Source organism: Camelus ferus, chromosome 34, assembly GCF_009834535.1.
Source record: "Camelus ferus isolate YT-003-E chromosome 34, BCGSAC_Cfer_1.0, whole genome shotgun sequence".
Classification (NCBI taxonomy): Eukaryota; Metazoa; Chordata; class Mammalia; order Artiodactyla; family Camelidae; genus Camelus; species Camelus ferus.
The window spans coordinates 17,801,268-17,821,314 of record NC_045729.1 but is presented as its reverse complement, the minus strand read 5'-3'; the positions used below and the strand labels follow the sequence as shown (position 1 = coordinate 17,821,314).

The window sequence follows — 20,047 nt, the reverse complement described above, 5'->3', positions numbered from 1 at the left end:
AAAGCTTCAACTCCCATCGTAGGTCAAAAAGGGACACACTCAGCACCACCGCCTTGCAGTAGATGACAGAGAACAAACCCGGGCGATGCTCAGCTGCAGAGCCCAACCCCGAGTCTGCATCGCCCCGGGGCCGGCGGGGAGAAGCCGGGCCGGCCCTGCAGAGAGCCCCCTGCGGGAGGGGCCGGCCAGCGCGCCGAGAAGCGGGTTGCTGTGGGACTGCACAAACGCAAGCCCGTCCGAGGAGTTGTGCCAGCAACATCACCGCCTGCATTGCGTCGGACCTGACCATTTCCAATGCGAAATTCCCGGGGAAGGTCGTGGCCGGGGGCCGGGCGTGTGCGGGGCTGTGGACCGTAAGGGAAGTAGAACTGGGGGGTCAGCTTTTCTGGCAGAAGGAAACCTGTGCCGGCAAGGGTGGGAACTGAATGACAGCCCCCCTCTGCCAAGCCACCCCCTCCTGTTTTCCATCTACCTCCTCGCTCCCGCCCTCCCCCGCCCTCCCCATCCCACGCCTGGGTGGGCCAATCGCTGCTCCGCATTCCGGGCGCTCTCTCAGGTTTCTGCTGATCTTGCAGCGCCCAGAAATGGACCGAGCGGACCCGCGCCGCACGCACCCTGCCCCACTCGGAGCTCCCATCGGCTCCCGGCGTGCGGCGTAGCCTCGGCGAGGTCCGCGCCGGGGTGCGGGAAGCGGAGGCGACCCGCGAGCCATGTAGATCCAGGCTCTTGCTCTCTCGCCTCCTTCGGGATCGAATCAAGGGCTCCCACGGTGTTGGGAGGGGGCGAGAGCGCTGCTTACCGTCATTTGCTTCAGAGCTCGGGAGAGGGTGGCATTTTGCCTCTCCACCCCGCAGCCTCCGGAACTCCCCGCACCCGAGAGAGGACTGCGTCTCCAGGTTGCTGGCCACGGGTGAGAATGGGGGTGGGCAACGGACATTTCGGCCGTAGCTGCCCAGTAAAGCGACCGACCGACTGAAGGGGCACAGGACGAGGGGCGAGGGCCGCACGTTTGCCCCGGCGCCCCTCGGATGCTGCGGCGGCCGCGGCTCCCGCCGGGCTACGGCAAAGGCGACCTGCCGCATTCCCAGTCGGGCTCTCCGCCGACTCAGCACCGCCCCTGCGCCAAGCCGGCCGGCCAGGTAGGGTGCTCCCCAGTTCGGGGCTGCAGAAGCGGGGCTTGGGGCGGCGGGTGGGGGAAGCCAGGGGTGCGGGGATGCTGCCTGGACCTGGAGCTCCCCCAGCGTCTCTCGGCGCTTTTCCGATCTCTAGTTTAACGAAGTTGTAAACAGATCGGCTGTTGGGCAATGGGGAAAGTGGGATGGACGAGCCCCAAACTCGGATTTCGGGTGTCTGCGTGTGTCTGTCTGCGTGTATGTGATAACCCTAGCCAAAGTCCCGTGCTTCCTAAAAAAGCTAGAGGTCTGTGCTCTTCCGTGTCTGTGGGTCCGTCCCATGTGAACGCCTCTGATCTACCCCCGTATCACTTTCTATTTCTCTGCAGCGTCCATCGATTGCCCCGGTGGGAGCTTAGAAGGCGGCAGGCGAAGAGGGCTAGGAGGGGGGAGAACCAAGGAGAAGCAGAGGGGGTGGCAGGCGAGGGGATCTGCTGAGCTGGCTCTACAACGGGTCCTAGGAGGGCTCGCGGAGGGGAGGGGAGGCCAGGGTGACCCCGGAGCGATGGCCGGGTCCGCTAGAACAGCGCTGAGTTAAGGCCACCTCGGAGCAGGAAGAAACATCAACCCTCCCCCACACCCCCGACCCGGCGAAAAGCTGCACCCGGGGCTGCAGGCGAGGGGGATTCCAAACTGAGGAACAGGCGGGGCGGAAGGGGCAGTACTGAGGAGCCAAGTGGTGGATCTCTCCACCTGCCGGCTTGAAAGCCCCGCCCCCTGGGAGCGGGGTGACGCGCGGGTCCCCCCCACCCCGCCTCCCTCGCTCCTCCCCAACCCGGGTCCGCCCCCGGTCTCCCGCCGCCGCCCCCCGCTTCCATCATGACGGTGATGCCGGGAGACAACGTGGACGAGGCTTCGGCCGCCCCGGGCCACCCCCAGGACGGCAGCTACCCGCGGCCGGCCGAGCACGACGACCACGAGTGCTGCGAACGCGTGGTCATCAACATCTCGGGGCTGCGCTTCGAGACGCAGCTCAAGACGCTGGCGCAGTTCCCCAACACCCTGCTGGGCAACCCTAAGAAACGCATGCGCTACTTCGACCCGCTGAGGAACGAGTACTTCTTCGACCGCAACCGGCCCAGCTTCGACGCCATCCTCTACTACTACCAGTCGGGGGGCCGGCTGCGGAGGCCGGTCAACGTGCCGCTGGACATGTTCTCCGAGGAGATCAAGTTTTACGAGCTCGGCGAGGAGGCCATGGACAAGTTCCGGGAGGACGAGGGCTTCATCAAGGAAGAGGAGCGCCCCCTGCCCGAGAAGGAATACCAGCGCCAGGTGTGGCTGCTCTTCGAGTACCCGGAGAGCTCGGGGCCGGCTCGGGTCATCGCCATCGTCTCCGTCATGGTCATCCTCATCTCCATCGTCATCTTTTGCCTGGAGACGCTGCCCGAGCTGAAGGATGACAAGGACTTCATGGGCACCGTCCACCGCATCGACAACACCACGCTTGTCTACAGTGCCAACATCTTCACAGACCCCTTCTTCATCGTGGAGACCCTCTGCATCATCTGGTTCTCCTTCGAGCTGCTGGTGCGCTTCTTCGCCTGCCCCAGCAAGACAGACTTCTTTAAGAACATCATGAACTTCATCGACATCGTGGCCATCATCCCCTACTTCATCACCCTGGGCACTGAGATAGCCCAGCAGGAGGGGAACCAGAAGGGCGAGCAGGCCACCTCGCTGGCCATCCTCAGGGTTATCCGGCTGGTAAGGGTTTTTAGAATCTTCAAACTCTCCCGCCACTCAAAGGGCCTCCAGATCCTGGGTCAGACCCTCAAAGCTAGCATGAGGGAGCTAGGGCTGCTTATCTTTTTCCTCTTCATCGGGGTCATACTGTTCTCCAGTGCAGTTTACTTTGCCGAGGCGGAAGAAGCTGAGTCGCACTTTTCCAGTATCCCCGACGCTTTCTGGTGGGCGGTGGTGTCCATGACCACCGTGGGATACGGTGACATGTACCCTGTGACAATTGGAGGCAAGATCGTGGGCTCCTTGTGTGCCATCGCTGGTGTGCTGACAATTGCCCTGCCCGTACCTGTCATTGTGTCCAATTTCAACTATTTCTACCACCGGGAGACGGAGGGGGAGGAGCAAGCCTCAGCTGCTCCACGTCAGTGCGCCTAATTTAGCCTCTGACAGTGACCTCAGTCGGCGCAGCTCCTCCACTATCAGCAAGTCTGAGTACATGGAGATTGAAGAGGACATGAACAATAGCATAGCCCATTTTAGACAGGCCAGCATCCGAACTGGCAACTGCACCCTAGCTAACCAAAACTGCGTTAACAAGAGCAAGCTACTGACTGATGTTTAAAACAGCCAAGCCAACACACTAAAAAGCCCCCCCACTTAGCAGCTTGAAAGACTTAAGACACCAAACAGAACCAAACCCCGAGTGACCCAGGTCACTCTTTGTAGATACTTCACTAAGTAGTCTTTGAATGCTCTATTTAACTGTCAATGCGTTGTGGCATTGCTGTTTGGGGGTGGCGAGCTTTCAGGAGCCATGAAAAAAAGAAACTATTTTCATTTGATTAAAAAAAAAAGGGAAAAGAAAGTGTATTTTCTAAAACTGGTTTAAAATAACTCAGTCCATGAACTAGTCTAGGTAAAATAAGATTCATATGCTTCCCCATTTTTAATCCCTGTTGGCTTTTTCAATTTTTTTTTTCCTTTTAACTAAGAATCAGATGATCACTTAGGAATACAATTAAAATTTGCATGGGACTCCAAGATGAAATCTTTGCAGACTGCACAGCACACTGAAGGCCGTGCATCAGGGGTGTTCTGTGTAGCATGATATATGCCCACTGAAACAGGCAGCGGACAGATGTTTTTATTCTGATCAACAGAACTGCGTATTCCAAGGTGAAAAAAAAAATTACTCGAGACTGGTTCACAAAGCACCTTATAAATCTGATACTGGTCCTGGTCTGTAGAGATTTTCCCTCTGCCCCATTCCCTTCTGATTCAAACTCTTCTCCAAGAAAAAAGATAACTGAATGAAAGTCACTGGTTCATCTGCAGTGCTGCTAAGATTCTCGACTGCAGAAGCACCCAGTGGGTCTTTTCTCCCCAGTCCTGCACCCTGACCCCTGGCCTCAGAGCTGGATGCAAAACCTTAGCCTCCTTATTGCAAGAGAGCACAGGTGGAACCAAGTGTGCGCATGTTTGAATCTGACCATATTTATTTTGTAATCGCATGCCAAGAACGTGAACTCAGACAATAGGGGATAAGCTTACTTTGGAATTGACTCTTCTAAAAATAGATCCTTCTTCATTTGCATTCACCAAAAGTGCACTCCTTCATTTATTAACTACTTTATTAGTAAATAAAGTACTGTATTTAAGTCCATATGTTAGTCCGATGGGAACAGTAACTTTTTGGAGCTCAAAGCATGTTCTCTTATCCAGCATTATGGCCTCTTTGATTAAGATGTACCTTGAATTAATTAGTGCATGATTAATTTAATTAAAACATTAAAAATTAATAAAAATTACAAGTTTGCGGGACAAAGGGCCCAAAAGAAATAATGGGGGGTGGGGGTGGGGGGCACTCAGTCAATTTTCCTGCCTTTGCTCAGGGAAGTGTCAGGTGTCTGTGCAGATGTAGGCAGAGAGGGGACCAATACGCCCATCCCTTAAAGGGAAGCTCTGTGGAAGACTAAGATATATAGCAACACGTAAGAACTAAGCATTCTTTTCTAGCTGAAGATAAACACAAGCAAAACAAACAAACAAACAAACAAACAAAGGTGCATACTGCATGTGATCTGGTGCATTCTTAAGATGTAAATGAAAGTGTTTATCCATCGTATGCATCCAAAGCAGAGCTGATTTCTTTTTGCAGTCCTGATCTGAAGTCCTAAGACTTCACCTCCCTTGCCCCCACCTTGAGGCTCCCTGAAGAAACTCAACCAATTGATTTAATAGTTGCTTTAGTGCCTTTATCCTGTACCCACAGCGAACTGCAGAAAGTGCCTCCATTAACCAAGCTGAGAAGTTATGTAACAAAAGGGAGGAAGGGTTGGGGCACAGATCTTTGGCTTTTCCTTTTTCCACCCTCGCTGTCTCCCTGCACGCCATGGGGACCCCGCACCGTCCGGCACCCGGGACGGGAGACATCCGAGAGGGGCCTGCCTCTCTCATCCACTGGACTCAGTCCCTTCGGCAGCGTGACTGACGTGGGATGGACACTGGGGCCTGAGACCCATCTTCGAATTGGATGAGAACTGTGAACTGGTTTTCCCTTCTTCTCCACCAGAAGCCAATATAAACTCTTGGGGAGTTTGTTTCCTCTTGAGGGTTGCTCTGGACAAGCCAGGTTTCCTCGGGGCCAGCCTGGCGGTCCCTGCACATCTCTGCGCTCCTCCTCTGTCTGCCACAGCACTTTGGCCACCCTCTGCCACCCGATCTTTGCAGGCATCATTGTGGATGTGAGAATGCTCCATTCAGAGCAACCTTCCCTAGACCTTGTCTCCTGGCCCCTCCTTCGAGTATTTCCTACGATGCTCCTGGGATGGTCCACCTGGTAGCCACTTCGCAGGTTGAACATCTAACTTCTGTCGCCCCTGGCACCCAGGCCAGAGAACGGTGGGGACCCTGTGCCTAGCTGAGAGAAAGCCACATCACACCGGCCTCTGGAGGCCAGCAGCCGTCCACCTCCAGGGAGGCACTCACAGCCTTTTGAAGGACCCAAAGTGGGGATCCTCATTCTGCATTTAGCACGCGGCTGCCTGCTGCCCAGCGCCTTTCATCCCTGCCCTGCTGCTTCTGGAAATCTTCCCCGTGACTTCCCTCCCTCCCCAATCCTACCTTAGAACTAGCAGTGAGGCAATAAAGCACCAAGCTGGAGTCACACCCAGGCTGACTGACTCAGTGGAAAGAAAGAACTTGAACGTGTTCTTTTCCTGTGCGGCTTCTCTGAATCTGGAAGAAGGACAGGACACATGCCGTGGAAGATGGGGCGAAGGACAGCACAGCATCTGACCTCCCTGCAGTGTTTCCTTCTGGTTTCGACCTCGACTCATCCTGGCTGTTTCTGTCCCACCTGCTTATAAAACGGGGAAAAAGTGTCAACCTCCCCCACAGCTCCAGAGAGTATCTTGATCTTTTATTTAGACTTTGAGGTCGAGGACACACAGAACTTGAAAGGCTGCACTCTGTCAACAGCAATAATCCGCTCAGTACTGTGGGATGGTGGGTCAGAGGATGAGAACAGGGCCCCAGGACTGAGAAGACTGGCTTGGGCCCCCGGGGCCCGCTCTCGCAGCGCCTCGCTGCCCCGGGCGGGCCCTTCCGCATGTGTCACCGGCAGGAGTGCTGCATGCTGCCGGCCTGCCGCCTGGGTCGGGGAGGAGCTGTTGTTACGAGTCTGGGTGGTTTGGGGAAAATGAATGCTGCTTATCCATCTGTAGCTCTTTGAAACCAAGTGAGGAAGACTGGAGCACAGGGACGGTCTGTGTAGCACAGGCACGCGCCGGCTGGCAGAGCTCTCACCCCTTTGCACAGGAATGTGCTGAAATGGTTTTGTAGACCTGAAGGTGCGCTTAACAAAACTGCCTACTATGGAGTGGCTCTCCTTGGATTTCCTTCCTTATGTTTATGTGATCAGGCTTTGTACCTTTTCGTCCCCTTCCTAGGTCTTGAGCGTTCACGGCTCATGTCTTGAACACTGGTTTTCTCCAGCAGGGGAAGACTTCTGACGCGCCGAGAGCCATAGCCCTGCCCTTCCGGTGTACTGAGGCCCTAGTTCAATAGGGCGGCAGCGGAGGGGCTGGGTCACACCAGGGCTGCTAGCCTTCCCAGAATCTCGGAAGTGGTTAACTCACCTCGAGGGATCTGAATCAGAGAGACCAAAGACATTAATTTCCTCTGTCCTCAGATTCAAAGAAGACAGATTGTAGCCAGGAGAGGATTTTGTGTTGGCGTTGCCTCCTCCCCATCTGCGCGCAGCCCTCCCTCCCCGCCCCCTTGAGAGCTGAGTTCTGATGATCAGTGAAAATGGTTCATTGTGTCAGTGAGTTGGCCCAGCAAGATCCAGCACACCAAGAGCAGACCCTTCTCCTGGAGTGTGGCCGAGGGACAGTCACATTTCCAAAGTGAGACTGTCCGGTCAGCTTAGATTTCACTGTGGAGTCTTGACTCACTTGAGAATAAATAAAAATGGTAAAGTGAGGAATAGATGTCTTTAAGTAAGAAAGAGTTTGGTTTAGTCCACCGAGGGCCTTCTTCGTGTTGTGTGTGGTTACAGATTTTTCAAATGAGTGAACATCTGACAACCCAGTAGAAATCGTTTCCCAATCCTCCCATTTACTAGGAGACCTCAAAACACATGCGTTTCAAACATTGAATTCCTTGTTCCATAGATGGGACTGAACCGAAGGAGAGGGCAAGTGCCCCCTTTCTCCCAGGAATGGCTCTCTCCTGGAGAGGTGAGAGTCAGTGCATGGGAACCATCCGCAGCATGAAATTGTTAGCATATAAACTGCTAAACAGCCATTTTATCTTCCCGCTTTTTTGAGAAAGGATGGAATCTTTCAATGTTTATGTTTGTTTTAAGAAGACCAACAAACACACCTTTTTAAACCAGACACAACCCAAGTTAATCGCCATCTCAGGAGGTGGCCTCTCGTCCACCGTGCGATGCATTCGCGCTCGCATTTATCCCGTGGGATTTCAGGGTAAACTCGAACATGTCCAGCATGACTCAGGTAGACCTTAGAAGAACGTGCACTACTTATTTTTGTAAAGACTCGAAGAGGAGCCGAGTTGTTAACCAAAACCGGTCCGTTGCCTTGGGTCACTGTGCAAACTCATTCAGGGTATAGATGTAAGGCTCGGAAATCTTGGGAACAAACGCCAATCTCTTTGCTCAGGCAAAATGACCATGGGCTTTCTTGAGAAGCCCAGGTGCATGTACGGGGTGAAGCTCTGCTGTCCTCAGGACCATTAGCTTTCAGGACATTAGCCCGAGTTGCAGTGACTTTCATTTAGGGGCTAATGAGGGGTTTACTTTTTATGACACGAGACTTCGAAGAGGAGAGAAAAGTTTTGTACCACAACCAGGGAGGAAGAAGAAATGGTGTAAGGAAATAAAGCAAAATGAAACACAAAGCCCTCGTGAAATATCCCAGGTCCGAGTTCCCTCCTTTCCAAAAGCTCCAGACACACCTTTCTTCTCTTCCGTGCGCTGTTCACTCAGCGGCTGTAAGTAGGAAGGACGGGCTTTATGTGACATACCTCTGCTATTAAAGAGCACGTTTCACCACGGTTAAAGATACCAACTGAGTAGTCTTCAAGTGCACCATCAGGACAACAAACCATTTAAGCTGAAACAGCGCTATTTCATGTGTTGAGTTGGCCAGTTGCTTACGCCTTGAGTTAAGGACGTGTCCCATTGGCACCTGCTGTGCATTCTCCCTGCCCTAACTGTTGACTAGGTCGGGTAGAGGACGTTGAATGTTACGAATCGAGAGCCTGATTGAAGTGCATAGTTTCCATCTATGCAATTTTACTTGCTTCTGTCACTTTATGATCTGTTCATATTCGGCATCAATTAAAGATAATTTTTAAGGATCTTATCAAGGAACATCTTGACTGGTTATTTGTCTCTTGTTTAAAACAGTGTTTCAGAAACCCTTTCTGGGGGTGGGGTGTCTCTTTAAATAACATGGTGAATCCAAGATATAATTGAAGCAACCTCACTTTCTTTGAAACTCATGGACTCTTTCTTCAGTGCAACACCGCGGTTGAATTTTAACAATACCTTTGCAGTTTGGTCTCAGGTAGGCTCCCAAGTAGAGGGGGTCGGAATTTGACCAGTGGGGATCAAACTTGGAAAAGGGGAAAAGAAATGAGGCCCAAGGGAGTAAAGCAATTGATTATATTTGCTTAAATTGTTTTTGATTTGAAACTGTATTCTTCGTTTGCCGACCAAGCTTTACAGGAAGGATAGTGGTGTGTGTGTGTGTGTGTGTGTGTAATAGCGCCGTGGTCTGGCATCCAGTAGCTTGACAGTTACTCTGTGGTGTTAGAAGTGATTTTGTTATGTCAGAGCGCAGTGATCCCAAACTGTGCTTCACAGACGCTTTCCCCGCATAGTTCTATGTGTGGTTAATATTTCTTTCTTCCTATTTATTTTAAAAATGATGCATTGATACACTTTTTTTCATTCTTCCTGAGATTTAGAGATTCTCTCTCCTTCCTTGTGACTATCACGTTTTACACAAGCTCTTTGACGCTAAAGAAAACAAGGTTCCATGCTCGGTGGCAGGTGTCTGTCCCATGCCAAACGCTTTGGGGGGGCTGGTACGCCGTCCTGGAATTGGATTGCACTGTGAGAGGTTCAAATGGTAAGAGTCGGAGACAAATCTTGCTTTTGCTGTGGAAGTTCCCACTGAAAGCAGATGATGCTGCCCACCATTTTTCTGTTGTGGCTGGAAAACAGGCAAGGCTGAGCTCTGGCCGAGAAGGGTCCGAAAGAGCTAGAACCACATCAGTGCGGTGGGCCCACGAGCCAGGGCACTCACAGCCCCGAGGGTGCTTCTCAGAGCTCTTCTTGGAGCAGAGGCAGGCAGAGCCAGGTAGCGGCAGGGGCAGGGCGACCCCGGAGTGTATTGTTGACAGAGCTTCAGAATGAAGCCAGGCTGGTTTTAAGGGGGGCCAGGCAGAGGAGTCAAGAACAGAGGTCTGACGTAACGCGACGCGAGCTCCTCTGCCTCTGGGTCGGGAAGCTGGCTGAAGCTTCCTGCCATCAGTCTAGACTTGCGGAGCCCACCAGGCCTGAGGGTGGGGGGAAGGCGAGCCCTGAGGCTGGGCAGAGTGTGCCCCATGGCAAAGTCCTGTGTGGGTAAGACAGCGTGGTCATGCCTCAGGACTGGAAAGCAGCCCTTTGAACCAGCTTAAAACCAGATAATCAAAAAATTCTACTAAATTAATTGAATCCAATATACCTTAGATTAAAAATTTTTTTTAATTAATTTTTTTGGGAGGGAGATAATTGATTTATTTACTTTTATTTATTTTTAGTGGAGGTACCGGGGATTGGACCCAGGACCTCGTGCATGCTAAGCATGCGCTCTGCCACTGAGCTATGCTCTCCCCACTACCACTGATTTTTAAGATGCACCCTTGTTTGACACATTTGTAAGAAAGAGAGAACTTTGACAATTATGACTGGCCTTTACATTGATTCATCCTGGTTTTAGAGATGTAAGAACGTAAACAGAACAAAACAAAAGGAATCAACATCAAATCACTATGTTGCACACTTGAAACTAATTTAATACTGTAAGTCAACTCTACTTCCATAAATTTTTTTAAAAAAGGAAAGAATCTTCAAATTGATGAACTACAGGGGTTCTAATGCGTGTTCCCCTTTGTTTCCTGGTGTGACAATAAGTCTGAATTCTAAACCCATTACGGAGGGCAGTTTCTTGAACCCTGGCTAGAACCTTTAGGTCTTCTTTGAATTACCTTCTTATGCGACAGTGTTTTCGCTCAGCTCTGGCCTTGACTTAGGCTTTGGGCTGATACCTTTTGGAGCTCCCTGTCTTTATGTTGTTGGGCGTCCAGAGATCATTTACCTTAGAGGGCCTTAGATCGCGTTCTGTCTGAATGGTTATTAGCTGGGGGTGTGCTGGAAGGTGGAGCGTCATATGGCAAAGAAAGACTCGTGAGCTGTGCTGAGGGCTGTGGGCTCTTTGAGGCTTTAAGTTGCTCATATATAAAAAGGAAATGCAAATACCGCGTAGGGTTGTGTGGATTAAATGAGATAAGTTAGCACGGTCCGTAAATTCGAGCATGTTCCATGAATGTGAGATATTAAGAGAGATGTTACTATACGAATTATAATGGTGAGCGGAGGAGCAGGGGGAGGAGATGGACTTTACAGGAAGACTCCGGGGGATCAGAGGCTTGATTCAAAGATTAACTGTACGATGTGGAACTTGAAAGCTTGGGGCAGAGATGTTTCCGGGAGGAAACTTCAGTACATCCCGCGTATTTGCCAGGTAGGCAGTGGCCCCACAGAACGCGAAGCCACTGTTTCTAGTTTTGTTTTTCCCTTGCCCTGCTTTTAATACTGTTTTACCTCTTCAGACTCCAAATATCAAGGGTGAACTGTCGTGCAAAAAGCTGAGGAAAAAGAAGGTATCTTTAATAATTTTCATCTCTTCTCTTTGCCTCATTTCCCCCTTGTGCAAAATATTGTGTCATTTGAATTTTTTTTCTTGCCACCTGTGAATATTGAAAAATAAAGCAAGATGTTGTTTCCAAAATTTTCTCCTATGCTTGTCTGAGAGACATTATATAAATATAAAAACCTATTCTTAACTTCCCTTGCTAGAAATAAATCACCCTCACGAGCATGTGTGAGTCAATACAGCCTTTTTCTGGACTAGCACCTATGCTACAAAGATGCTCATGAAAATTTATAAGTTATAGTATCTCTCCAGGGGTCCAGCCCTTCTTTCATAAAACTGCATCAAGGAGCTGTGATTTCGATAGCAGCAAGACTGTCATCTGGTTTTCTTAAGGAATTTCATTGTAATTAAGTAAGGAGTTGAGTATCTGAGAATCTTTGGTTCAGGAAACATTTTCTAGACATGAAACTTCAAGTGTGAGATTGAGTTCTCTAATTGCTTATGTTTTTTTTTTTAAATAGATTTGACATGATCTGTTCACGTTTGCTCGTTTGCTGTAATAGCGTTTCAAGTGCTGAGCATTAAATGCATTTTAGGGACATTTCTAGAGAAACTAATTCTAGTTGAAATGTATTTTTTCAGAATTGAAATCAGAGGACAATGAATGACCAGGCGATTAAGCTTAAGCTTAAGCTTGGGATAATTTAAGTTTTGAGCACAGGGCCAAATCCAACTTTTATTAAAAATGCATATTCCTCAACTCTTGAGTTAAGGGTGTTTGGAAATCCAAGACACTTTATCTCTACAGTGATTTTCTTTTTCATTCAATACAATATAATTATTTCAGTATTTCAGAAAAGGAGTAATTTGGTTTTAAGTGAATTTCCAAGAGAATCTCTCTGGGACTGAGATTTCCCCCACGAAGTGTTTCCTCTTCATTAACAGCCAAAACAGAAGTTTCGGAGAATGGTTGTATGTAAGTCAGTCCTACAAGAAGGGACGCCCAGCTCAGTTTTTGAAAAATCACAGGAGATCAGCTTATTTTTATTTTATTTTATTTTATTTAAAAAAAAAATTTTTTTTTGAGATCAGCTTATTTTTAAGAGACATTTCCAGTTAAGGTGGAATGGTTTTCTTTTAAGTTTCTGGAGGATGAAGATCCCATTTGTTGGGATTTTTAAAACAATGCCTATCTCTAATGGATAAAGGGGAGTCCTCTTAATGCCATTTCATCGCAATGTAGATAATTCAGAAAACAGAATAATGTAACTTTATAACATACATGTTGATTAGTGTGTGGGAAGAAAAATGGTTGCCCACTGCAGGAATTTCCAAGCAGTGCCTCAAAGTGGTGTTTCAAGGCAGGGATGCCCACTGGATGGGTGAGAGGAGGTTGTTCAGCACGAGGAAGCCGAATACTTGACTTTAATTATAATTCTCCGGAGTCTGCAGGGAGAGTATGATGGGTAACATGAGAACTGTGGTGTTTCATCTGCCTGAAGGTGGGAAGTTTGGCATAGGATGGCCTTCCAGTCTGCAGCTTTAATGGATGACCAGGAAATGGGTCGACATTGAAGAGATTTAAGAGCTTGGCTCATCTGCTGTACAATAAGCCATGTCCTAGTCACTCATTAATTACCCTTGCTTATTATGGTGACTGAAATAATGGCTTATCAGTTAATGTGATGGACTATTATGCTGTTTAATACAAGCTATATAAATAGTCTTCTAGGTCATTTTAATGAGCTCAACGGTCAGCCAAGTTGTGGTGGAAATGGTGCCAGACTCTGCGCTAAATTATCCAGGAAGTTTGCTGGTGCTCAGTAAGGTAGACCCTTATTATCACAGTTTATTTAAACCGAGTCTTACAGAGAGAAGTGGGATTCATTAGATGATTCTAAGGTATGATCTTGGGAAGCCCCAGGACTCTAGAGTCCAAAACTTAAGAACACCATTTCCGTAGGTCCCAGACCTACATAGTGACCTAAAGGGAAAATTATTTAAGATGATTTTTATAAGGCAAATTCTTGTAATGTGAACGAAAGTAACCATGTTTCACTTAAATGCATTTCCTTTGTATCCGATGATTTTATTTTAGGTGCAAGCTCCGCCATTCACATACATTTTACAGTAACCCTGCGGGTGGAAATTCTGAACCGCTCAGCCTGTTACAGCAATTCCCAGCCTCTGACTGGGCTGACGTTGAACCTTGTTGTGTCGGATTCAGTTCCCCAATTTAGTTCACATAGTAGTTGAGATTCTTAAAAAACAAACAAACAAACAAAACTTGTTCTTGGTGCTGTTTCTTTGGGGGAAGAATCTTTTTTGTGGTTCCCTTTGACAGGGATTGTAATTTTAGTCAAAATAGTTCATTGATAATTGAGTTCCCTCCCTAGACCTGAAGCCTGGACACTTCCGGAAAACAGATTTTTTTGGTCTGTTCTGCTTGAGACTGGATTACCACATTTTCCGTATATACCTTTGTTTCCCTCAATGGTCAGATGTTGGCAGTTAATTTTACTGGAAAATTGTTGCTCATAGTCTTTGACTGTCTGGGGTTTGATGTGGTACAGCACCATCTTTTGGGTGGATGGCTGTAGACATTTGAGTATTTCTCGAGAGCCATAAAAGTCTTTTTACTGGCATTTCAGTGTATGTACCTTTCAAGATTCAAAGTGGGAAAGGGGACTGGACACTTAACTTGAAGATGGAGAACTAGGACTCTGTAAATATAAGTGCTTCTGGGAAGACCTACAGAATCAGGAATTATATGCCAGGTGTGTTTTATCCCTTGCTTATGCTACTGAAAGCCCACACATTATTTATTTGGGGGTCCTGATGTCTGTGTCACCAGGAAAATGCCTGCCAGCCCCAGCTCATGCTTATGCGTGTGCACACACCTGTACACACATGAACACACATGTACATGCATGTCTCCGCAGTCTGACCTCTACCCTTCTACCTGTCCGTGAACCCGCAGGTGTCACCTGGGCTACGGGACAGGTAGGTCTCAGCCCAGATAGGGTAACACTTTCAGTTGATTCTAAACATTTGTCACCACTCCTTTTAGTTAAAGAAAAAAAAATCATAAAAATAGCATGATAAAGTTTTCTATTTTGCAATTAAAGAACTACCATTTAAATGAAAGAAAAGAAAAGAAAACAAAAAACAGCAAAATCTGGGGGTCCCAGGACATTTTCCTCTGGGCTGTGGGTGCTCACCCCACGGACAGCGGTGAGGGAGGCTCTGGTTCTCTCCCGCCTGGCTCACGCTCCATCACCCCCAGGACAGCGCAGGTGCACCCAGAGTGGATAGTATGCCTGGTGGATCCCTGCCGGGGCCAGCGGTGTGGTCATCTCCAAACACTGTCCCTGGTCTCTTCTTACCTGGGCCATTTCCTGCTGTGCTGTCAAATTCAAAAAGTGTGTATTTTCTGTCGTATGATCCGCTGAGGAAGTGGCATTTCCCAGGGGAACACCAGGCCGGAAGCTCCAAGTTGTTGCCTTGGCTTTGCAGAGTCTGGGTTTGTGGGCCCCATGGCGTGTCTCTAAGGCTTCGTGAGCAGATGTATAAACACAGGTGAGAACCAGAGGACCTGTCTCAGGGATGCTGTTTTGGCTGACTCGAAAATGAAAATTTTGATGCCTCTTGAAGAAGGGTGTTTTACCGCCACAAAGGCTGGCAACACTCCTCAAATTTGAAAGATGGAGGATTGTTTTAAATGGATGACAACGTATGTGATTTAATAATGTACTAACGCCATCCAGTTTCAGTGTTTTTTCAGTTCAAGCCTCAGTGAGCTTGGACCCTCTAGCTTTATTTTAACTCTAAACAGAAATTGCACTTCTGTTTGTTTCATGTGCAAAACCCACATAATTGAATGGTGTCTTAGTTAAAGGGGAAGTGTAATGTGTCCTTTTCTATCTTTTACAAGGTGTAGGGAAATTTCACGCACATTGTTTTATTTGACCCTTGAGACAGCTTCTTGAGGTGGAGGCTAAGGTGGAGACATTTGTCTCCTGTTGCAGGTTGCATCCCCTGGGGAACAAGGCCTGAGGTGGAGAAGATCGGCAGGAAGATTGTCGGGGAGTGCTCCCGAGGGGAGAAGAGAAAGCAGGGGCGAGCAGGGGAGAAGTCGGGCTGCAACACAGTCACAAGAGAGGCTTGGCCATCCTTGCGGGAGCTCTGAGTCTGGGATGACCCTTCAGAGTCATCCTGCGGTGGGACCAGGTCTTTAGACGTTCTCATTGGTCCGTCTTTGGATGAGGCTGCCTTGGGAAGGAACGTGACCTTGGCTGAGGTGACGCTCTTCACCAGAGGCAGCTTCCGAGGAGGACTGATGATGAGAGCTCTCCTAGCAGCTGGGGAACTGAGTCCTCCAGGCAGGAAGGGGGCTTGGGTGATGCATCAGAGCACCCACCACCAGGGCTAGGGGTGAGGGAAGGCACTGGGAGGGAGGAAGAGGAACATGCAGAAGACCATCAGTTTCCAATAATCAAGAGTTGACTGCAGTTTGTAGATTGACTTGTTAAATGGACAGAGTGCTCGGAGGCCCCTGGAGATGCTCCTCTCTAATGCGTGCTAGAAGCATCTTCCTGACTGGCCAGAGCTCTCCTGTATGGATCGAGTTCAATTATTAATCAGGAGTGATGGGGGATGCTGGCTAACACTGCCTAATGGCACGGGCCGGGTGACTGTGCTCTCTGTAATGTGTGCTCAGAGCACAGGCTCGGATGGTATCGACGTGGCCAGCTCCTTGCTTCGCCTGGACACCTCTGTGGTGTAGTGCTTTGAGGTCCCAGTGAAATGCACCAAACCGCTTGTGTGACTTAATGCATCTGGATAACATTAGCACTTCCTCTTAATGTGCCACAGGGATGATAAAGATGTGCCTGGAAGGGAGCCGATGGGAAGGGGGCTTTTAAAAGGAGACTCTCAGACCCTGTGGCACTATCCCCCTGCCCCTAAGTGTTTTTGTGGCCGATTTAGAACGGCTCGGCATGGAGATCGTGCACCTGCATCCTCGTTAAGAGAGGCAGCTTTGCATTTGGACCAGAAATGACAGGATTATTTAGATTTTTCAGCAGAAAACAGATCTGGGTCGGGGGGATTCATTGTTTGGATAGCTTTGCACTTGGAGCTGAGAAAAAAATCCTCTAGGCTATGTGATTTATGGTAATCCTTCTGACTCTGGGTCTCGGACCTGCTCACAGGAAATCTGCATTTGCTAAAAGCTTGTTGCACCAGAAACAGACCTGGTCCAAAGTGGATTTGAAACTATAGGGAGAACAAGTTTGATTCTCTAAACTTCTGTCACCTTGTCATATTGAGTCACACTTGTGCTGGAAATCTAGATTTCATATTTTGCATCCCAAACTTAGTGTTTTAATATTTGAAGTTTAGAATAAAATGCCCTCTCCTTTGGGCTTAGGCAGTAGGTCACATAACCCTGTGGATCCCCGTAGTTTATAACCTACCCATTTAAGGAGTAAGGCTGGATTAGCCACATTCAAGGCGGGCCAGTTTCAGAGGTGCCGAAGACCTATGATAGTTAGACGTTGCCACCATCGTCGGGGCCATGCTGTTACCTGAAACCTGCAGGTCTCTGCACAAAAGTAGTGGGAAAATACAGAGGGTTGTTACCTCATACCTCCATGCTGCAAATAGTGTCTTTGTGTGTCTGTGTGTTCCTTTGCATTGCCTTTGCTTTTTAACTTACCTTTCATTCTTCTTTAATTAAAAATTTCTAGCCACCAGGGAAAAAAATAGCTAAATATGACCCTGTTTCAGATCAGACTCTTCTGGAAAAGTGGCCTATGGGGAAAAGCTGAGTTGGAACAGAAAAGTCCTTCTCTTTCTGGCACTAGAAGCATCATGACTGTCATCTGATCCTTCTAGAAAAATGAGCAAGTCTCCCCAAATGGAGCCCCTTCTCTCAAGGATAACAAAATCGGAAGGGCTGTAGACAACTGAGATCACTAACATCTCGGTGTCTTCTGGTGAAGGAAAGAGTTATTTCTTTGGTGTGTATGTACTGAGTAGGCATACGGCACTCCAGGGGTAGACTGAATTTTTGCAAATAAAAATATTTGCTCCGACTTAAGACTCTGCTCATCCAGAAAGATATTTGTGAGGGTGGGAGTCTAAGTTACCCGCCCTCCCGGTGAATTCCCACGCGACTAATGCCGTAGACACGGGAGGGGGCTTGAGAGGCACTGGCCGTGGCCATTTTCCTTCACGCAAAGCGTACAGAGCATGGTCAGGAGCAAACCTTGCCCCAGGCTTCAGCTGTGCCAAGCCCTGCTGATCTGAGCCGGCTGCCTTGAACAGGAGAGCTTCTAATTAGATAGAGTTTGTGTGCATCCACACTTAAGGATGGAACAATTGGGAGTCTATTACATACATGATTGCTTATATATTTTATTTGTCTCAGGACACACAAAAACGAGACTCTTGAACACAAAGTACCAAGTGAGAACGTTACAGAAGTTCTAGGTTTGCATTGGCTGGAATTCAGTTACATTTAGCTGGGATCTCAAGTGCAAATAGTATGAGACATGGAAATCCGTATCGACCAAGGCAGTTTCGTGAGCATATACTCCAGTCCAGAGCTGTAATAGCCAAAAAAAAAAAAAAAAGTCTAGACAACATCTGAGCTCTGGAATAGTTTTAGTTACTATGGAATGAAAGTTTCTTGGGTGCCAGTTACTCAAGAGAGAAGAGGAGGAAGTCCAGCCTCACCGTGGAGTTTTCTGTCGGGTCTTTGCAGCCACAAGAAAGTGGCAGCTCCGTGGGCTTCCTGGCTGCATCTTGGGCACTGTTTCCATGACGGTGTTCTTGTCACAGAAGTGGAATCAGAGAGGTGCTGGCTTGGAAGGAAAGAAGGGTCTTGTTTTGTTTGGGTTTGATCTTTTACTCAGAAGCTAAATCTGGGCTCAGAAACCATTTACTGTGTCGCTGTGTTAATGCAGCCGTCATTCCCATAGGTGGCCCTTTTTTTTTGTTGTTTTTTGGTGGAATGTTAAGACACAAGCCTTCGTTTCCATTGCAGCACAGAGATCTTTATATCCAGAGAAACCGAACTGGTTATTTGGACCTTGCCCGTAAGCTGCCTTGGCTACACGTCACGGCACCGCAGACCCAGAGCTGGCCTGAACCTTTCCGGTCATCTTCTTTCACCTTTTCCATGTTTGACTCACCTCCACAGCCTCCTTGCCAGGTCCCCATCCTTTCAGTGTTGTGGTCCTGAAAGAGCTTGGCAGTTACCAGTTTGCAAATCCAGCTCTTTACCGTTATCTCAGTGCATCATGAACTTGATTCTGCTGCAGAGGAGGGCAGAGCAGTGGGTGTCCCACTGTCCAGGGGCAGAGAGCTGGGTGGGAGAAGGGACAGAAGCCAGGAATCCTGATTCTCTGCCCAGGATGTGGTCACGCGGTCTCATACGGCTGTGAGGATCAGTGATCTGACGCGAACTTAGGAAGATGATGTAAATACCAGTGAATAGGTGGCATTCAGGTGCCCTTCCTAAGGCGTCCTGTCAGGACAGAGAGACTATACAGCATGATGTTAGGAACACTCAGTGAAGCTGAATCCAAAATGCATTCGTTTTTCCGAACAGAGCTGTTTATAATTTACACATATTCATTAAAAAGAAAAAGGTTTGTTGAGGTCTTCCTGGTACAAGATATACACGATTGTGTGTTTCAACCGGGCTGCATCTCATAATGTTAAATGTTTGAAATGATGTTTTGGCACATCCAGTGTTATCTGATCGGCCCAAGCACGCTGACGTGAAGGAAAGAAGCTAGGCTTCCTAGCTGGGAATTTTAGCAAACATACAAGAGTGGTCTGCTTTTTTAGATGCTTGATAACATTATTCTCTGCTTTGAAAATATGAATACTTCCCTAGTACATGAAACCCAAATTCCATAGCACAGTAACGGAGGACCTTAAAATCCAACCCAGCGAATCTCCCGTGCAAGGAATGCACCTCCTCTCGTCCCTTTGAAGTAGCGGGAACTCAGGGAAGTTTCATTCCTGATCTGCTTTGTGCATCGCGCAGTGGGACCTCACAGGACCGCTCGGCATTTCTAGAAAGTGTATTAAACGTGCCTTTATTTCGGAGTCATCACGCCTTTGCGCGACCGTCCAGTGCGTGACATTGCCCCACTCTCCCACGTTTATTTTTAATAGACAAGTATTCAAAGACCCAGCTCAGACATCTGCGACCGCTCTCCCCACCACGACACTATGAGAACTGTATTGGAACTAATTCTTATTTTCACGTGTCACTCCTATTACACCGAGCTCCTCAGGGAGCAGGATGCATGTTTGGTACTGAGTCAGAGCTCAGTCAATACTGAATGAATGAGGAAAGAGAGTATTTTGCTATGTTGGGTGCTGTCTCAGGACTCAGGAAAATTTTGCAAGCAGGTAGGATTCTTAAGTGCTTCAATATATTATTTATGAACAGCTTTCTTCAAGGAGCTCCGTGTTCCAAAGTCTTCAGCTCTGCTTCATCCTTCCAGATTTACCATTTGACTCTCTGAGAACAGGGTGACGAGTTCCCCATCTGCCATTCCTGTGGGCAGGAAACAGGCTTCTCTCCTCCGCACGGCCCGCAAGGTCTTCCTCATGAATTTTCCCCCTGGAGCCATGAAATTAGCCATTCCGCCAGGGCCTTGCAACCGCGCTCCTTTAAGCAGCCCTGGGAGAGCGAAGGAGACAGGAGTCCTT

At 48.5% G+C, this 20,047-nt stretch overlaps 1 protein-coding gene and 1 long non-coding RNA gene across 2 annotated transcripts; both read left to right on the top strand.

The window, feature by feature from the left end:
* Positions 1-1,422: 1,422 nt before the first annotated feature.
* LOC116661268 lies at positions 1,423-18,438 on the top strand. The gene is made up of 3 exons (XR_004317083.1): positions 1,423-1,435; positions 3,770-3,774; positions 15,774-18,438. It is a non-coding gene; the product is annotated as an uncharacterized LOC116661268 (long non-coding RNA).
* Positions 1,977-3,536, top strand: KCNA1 (potassium voltage-gated channel subfamily A member 1). The gene is given in 2 exon segments (XM_006175540.3): positions 1,977-3,266; positions 3,268-3,536. Coding segments are annotated over 2 exon segments (1,488 nt in total). The 5' UTR covers positions 1,977-1,991; the 3' UTR covers positions 3,481-3,536.
* Positions 18,439-20,047: the final 1,609 nt, after the last annotated feature.